This window comes from Scomber japonicus, chromosome 3 (assembly GCF_027409825.1).
Source record: "Scomber japonicus isolate fScoJap1 chromosome 3, fScoJap1.pri, whole genome shotgun sequence".
NCBI classification, from domain to species: Eukaryota; Metazoa; Chordata; class Actinopteri; order Scombriformes; family Scombridae; genus Scomber; species Scomber japonicus.
In genome coordinates, this window is record NC_070580.1 from 21,938,753 (window position 1) to 21,943,588 (window position 4,836).

The following is a 4,836-nucleotide window of genomic DNA, read 5'->3' on the forward strand; positions in this document are numbered from 1 at the left end:
TACAAACTGCTGATTGGCTGGATGTCTCCTTCTTCACTGTGAAGTCCATTCTCAGCATTTGTGCTCTGGAGGCTTCAAGTTTTCCTACCTACCACATTTTAAAAAGTTGCATTTTGAACTGTGATTGGTATCCAAACTAGTTGTGATGTCACAAATGTCATGCTCATCTGAAGATAAATTAAACTCAGAAGATGAGTTCAGAGTAAACAGCCTTCTAGCATCAAAGTGAAGCTCAAACATTCAAGTCAAATAACAATAGATAATACATTAGTGGATAGGGACTTTATTCTCACAGAGAGTTTCAGATCTATTTCTGAAACTCAATTAGATACAAGATTTGATACATTTTTGTTATTAATTCATTCATTCTTAATTTACTATTAAACATGCTGTGGAAAGTTAAAATTAGTCTACAAGTTTTGTAAACTAATCATTTGTGGGGGGAAAAATCAGTCAATAACATTAACTCATAAACTAGAGGAAACCATAAAAGTAATTAATTAAAATGACACATTTGTCAAAGATTTGAAAATGTGCATTTACAGCAGACTACATGCACTCATGCAGACAACTACCTCTAAGCCCCAGTCTACCTCTGGAATTGTTCATCCATCAATCAATCAATCAAATTTATTTGTCATATATAATCATACAAGGTACAATCACAGCAATGTTGACATTACACACATTTTAATTCTATTTATTGGACCAATTAGTGTCATAAGATTTTCTCCTGCAAGAAAAAATTTAACGCTTATTCTGCTTGGAGCAGCTCTCCCCACTCCACCCGGGGTAACACTTGCACTGAAAGTTAGACTGCATGAGTGCTAACTCCTGTGTGCTCATATCCCCAAGCACCCTGTAATGTGGTCCCCCTACTGGTTTCTTCTCAGTCTCCACCGTCCACATAGCAGGGTCAAGGTGGAGGTATGTCGCTGATGTCGGGTTCCTCCTCTCACATCTGCCCTTTGAGGAACACATAGTCTGGCTGCAAACAGCGGCCGCTGATGTTACATTCACCAGGTAGGGTCCCAGAGTCTGGTCGATGAAAGACTTGACAGATTCACAAGAAGCCTGAGACAAGAAAAGAAACAGGATACAATAAACAGGTGATGCTTCAAAGCACTGGCGGACTCCATGTGTTGTTTTATTTACAGAGATGTTTGCGAAATAATTGTTTTTATACTGAGTTGTTGTTTTCCTTATGTTCAATCTTCATTGGGGGTGTAGCCTTTTTTGGCCAAACAAGCATTGTTTGGTAAAAAGGTGAGATGTCATGTGACTTACTTCACTGCATGTAAAAAAGCACACTGAGTCTAATGTTAATATTCTCCTAATCTTGATCTTCATGTAGTTGGTGTCTATAACATGTGACTGATATATCACTACAGATACTAAGTACACAAAATCACCATCTTTTTGAATAATTAGTTTTTTAGTTTTGTTCAATGTAGAAGAGGGATATGAAAGACTTTAAAATACAATCAACTATTTAAAAGAATCAGGCACAGAATATTTCAATTCCGTCTCTTCATACTTATGAATCATTCTAATTTCTAAAAGCCTTCAGTGTGCATGGTTGTTGTATTAAGGTAAAAAAAACAAAGATTAGATCATTGTACTGGAGTTGTGCAACATGAAACATTTTGTATGATAGTGTTGAAATTGTTCACACTGCTGTGCAGGCGGATTTCAGTATGAAATGATACTGTGTGCATGGTTGTTTTAATATGGTCAAAAAAGATGAGATCATTTCAAGATTTAATCAGTCATAGTTGTTCTAATGGTGTACCTTAGACTCTGCATACATGCCATCGCCCCAGAGCACTATTCCTGCAGATCCTAAAGCAGCACTCTCACCAATGGTGTAGACGAGGTGCTCCTGCAGGAGGAAAAAAAACAGGTAAACAGAGGATTCAGATTTAAAAAACCTGACAATTGAGTAACTTCCTGGAGTAAAAGAAACGAAATAAAGCATCTGCTTCTTGCCTGAGAGAGGAAATCTAGAGTGTAGGTGTAGACGAAACGAGAGTATGGGAACACAGGTGGTGCTGATGGAGTTGCCTGAGCCCCTACTCTCATGGCCTCCAGGATGCGATGTTGAGTGTAGAGGAGCACGTCTTTGTCAAGGTCACGCAGTGCGGTGCTAAGGTAGATACTAGGATACAAAGCCGAGGAGGCATTCCACAGCCATAACAGCTCGTTGTTCCTCTGAATCGCCATAGGTGGACATTCTCCTGTATATTTTGTGTTTTCTTTGTAGTCGTAGTTGTAGCAGTCAGGAAAACCATAGAAACCCCACAACCCATTTGGTCTTTCCTTCTGCCCCAGTTGCAGAGTTTGCTCCATGAATTTTCTCCCTGCTTCTTCAAACTCTACCCGGGCTGCAGCTTCTACTTGTGCAGGACTCCAGTCTGGGTGCTTGGACTTCACTAGTGTTTCTGATGCCTCCCAGTACACCCGCTTACTGTCCCAGTTTCTCTCCCACACAGGTCTCCAGCTCTCCCAGTCCACCACAGCAAGGCCATTGAAATCTCTATCAGGGATATCTGTGTTGATGTCATCAGAGGCAACTCTGAGGTGATTGACAAGACTGGCGTTCTGTGGCACCCCACCATTAACAGCCACTCCTTCGCTAGAGTAATAGGGATACAGACCAAGCTGATTTGTATAAAAGATGGTTATTTTTTCACCCATAAAGATTTGTTTTTGGTTATGGATGATGCTAAATGTTCCCAAGTCGAGATCCACACCATATCTGGAGAGGCATTTGGCACTAGGGGCATTCCACACACTGAAGAAAGGCAACTGAGAATCAGGGGATGCTGCTGTCTGCAAGCCTGAAACAAAGCTGACTGCACTTAAGAACAGCAGCACATCACGACAGGAGAAAGCCATCCCTGCAAAAAAGGAAAGACGGCACAACTAAATATTGGAAAAAAGTTATATGCCATAATGTAATATGGTATGTAAAAAGGAAATTGCAAAATGGATTTTAGACAAAATGATAAACAACTTACCAACAATTGCAGAAGAATTTTGGTTTGTACTTTTTCTTAACTTGCAGGAAAACACAGCCAGTAGTCTCATGAAAACAGAAGTGCGCTCTGTGACTTCTGACACCCAATAAGAAGTGTGTGCAGGTTTTCCAACAGCCAATTATATATGCTGACAGAATTTTCAAAGGTGCCAGCATATTAGAGCAAACATGATAAAATGCCCTCTAATCTGTCAGCACAGTACAGTAAATACAATAAAAATGACTTTGAAGGTACCTGCACAAAAGAGAAAACATGCCAATGTTATGTAATTGCGGTCTTATTTATGGTTAAATCAGGGTGAGGGGGCCTCTATATGTGACTATAGTCAACGATAAAGTGGCTTTATGGGTGACTTGTCAGTAGAAGAAATTTTGTGTTGTGTTATGACCCAGAGGTTGCCACTGAAGACAAGACTACGTAGGTTAGTTAGCCACCTCAATAAGCAGATAGGGGTTGAAGTGCCTTGTTTCGGTCACTTTTTCTTGTGCAGCTGTGATAATACTTATGTGCACAGTAACTTGTGGGTTGCTGCTCATGAGTAAATTGGTAACATTTGTGTGTAGTCGTTGACTACAGACTGACCCAGCCTGGGCCGTGATTAGTCCACCTGTGTCCAAGTAGTGCACTGCTCCATGGATCCCCCTCCAGATCCACAGGCACCTCAAGGCCTTTTCAGCAGCCTCCATGATGTTCATTGTGGCTCTTCTGCACTGCAGCGCTTTTGCTTGAATGAATGGCCAGCAAAGCCCCAGCACCCGGCTTCAACTGGCATACAAATGGCTCTCCAGCCATTGCTCCTGTACTCTGAAACAAGATCTGCATATTTAGAAAAATAGAAATATCAAATAAAGCACCTAAAATACTTAAAAATAAATCAATCTTTATTTGTATAGTGCCAAATCAGTTATCTCAAGGCACTTTATACATAGAGCAGGCTCTAAACCGAACTCTTCAGTCATTGCCTCCATAAAAACATCTGATGTCAGAGAAAGGTCGTAGTGAAGGAAAAGGTCAGGCATTTTAAATATATTGTGTTGTATCCTTAATTCAGTTAATTCATTATTATTCAGAAATAAGTTTATTATTATTATTGAAAAGAATGTTCTTTATTTACTCGTTAATTATATTACATGATGATTAATATTCAAATGGTAAAATGCAGTTAAAAGTAAGATTACATATACATGAGTCAGTTGTATTGTATGTGTTATGTTACAGTATGAGACCACAAGGTGGCGCCTCATTCGTTTACATGTCAGTTTTACGACAGGTCAGAGTGCAAACCAGAAGAAGAAGAAAAAGTGTAGCAGTTAGTAGCCATTTGTGCCGTTTGTAGCCGTTAGTAGCCGATGTGATGTTTGTGAATACATATTTTCGTCAGTAAAACCACTGAAACGACATCGAGGAGTCCTGCCTCATTTTTATCAGAAAGTTGCAGCTAAGTTCCCACATATTGTGCTATTGCCAGAGCATCAAATCATCTTTTAACACACATCAATTGACATACATCCACTCATCACATTCCCACCCCAAAAAACATCCTCTGTGTGAGAAACAGGGAAACAATGACTGATAGTACAACGGAGAGGAAACTAAGAGCAAAATGTAATCAAGGTCATTTCCAGCAAGAAATATAACTAATATAACTTTGCAATATCCACAGTGCTTCATACAGAGATCGCTCTTGTAAAGATCTGTAATGATACTAGTTTTAATAGTGATTCAGGCAAGACGTTTTAGTACTTTTAGGCTTTAGCCTTTGATACCATTGATCACAGTATACTTTGACGTAGAC

At 39.6% G+C, this 4,836-nt stretch overlaps 1 protein-coding gene across 1 annotated transcript; it reads right to left on the reverse strand.

The window, feature by feature from the left end:
- Window positions 1–624: 624 nt before the first annotated feature.
- LOC128355296 (hyaluronidase-1-like) lies at window positions 625–3,736 on the reverse strand. Its single transcript, XM_053315542.1, has 4 exons — window positions 3,649–3,736; window positions 1,990–2,900; window positions 1,793–1,882; window positions 625–1,074 (listed from the first exon to the last, which is right to left on the reverse strand). The coding sequence occupies exons 1-4, from the start codon at window positions 3,734–3,736 to the stop codon at window positions 748–750; spliced, it is 1,416 nt and encodes a 471-aa protein (XP_053171517.1). The 3' UTR covers window positions 625–747.
- Between the last annotated feature and the right edge of the window lie 1,100 nt (window positions 3,737–4,836).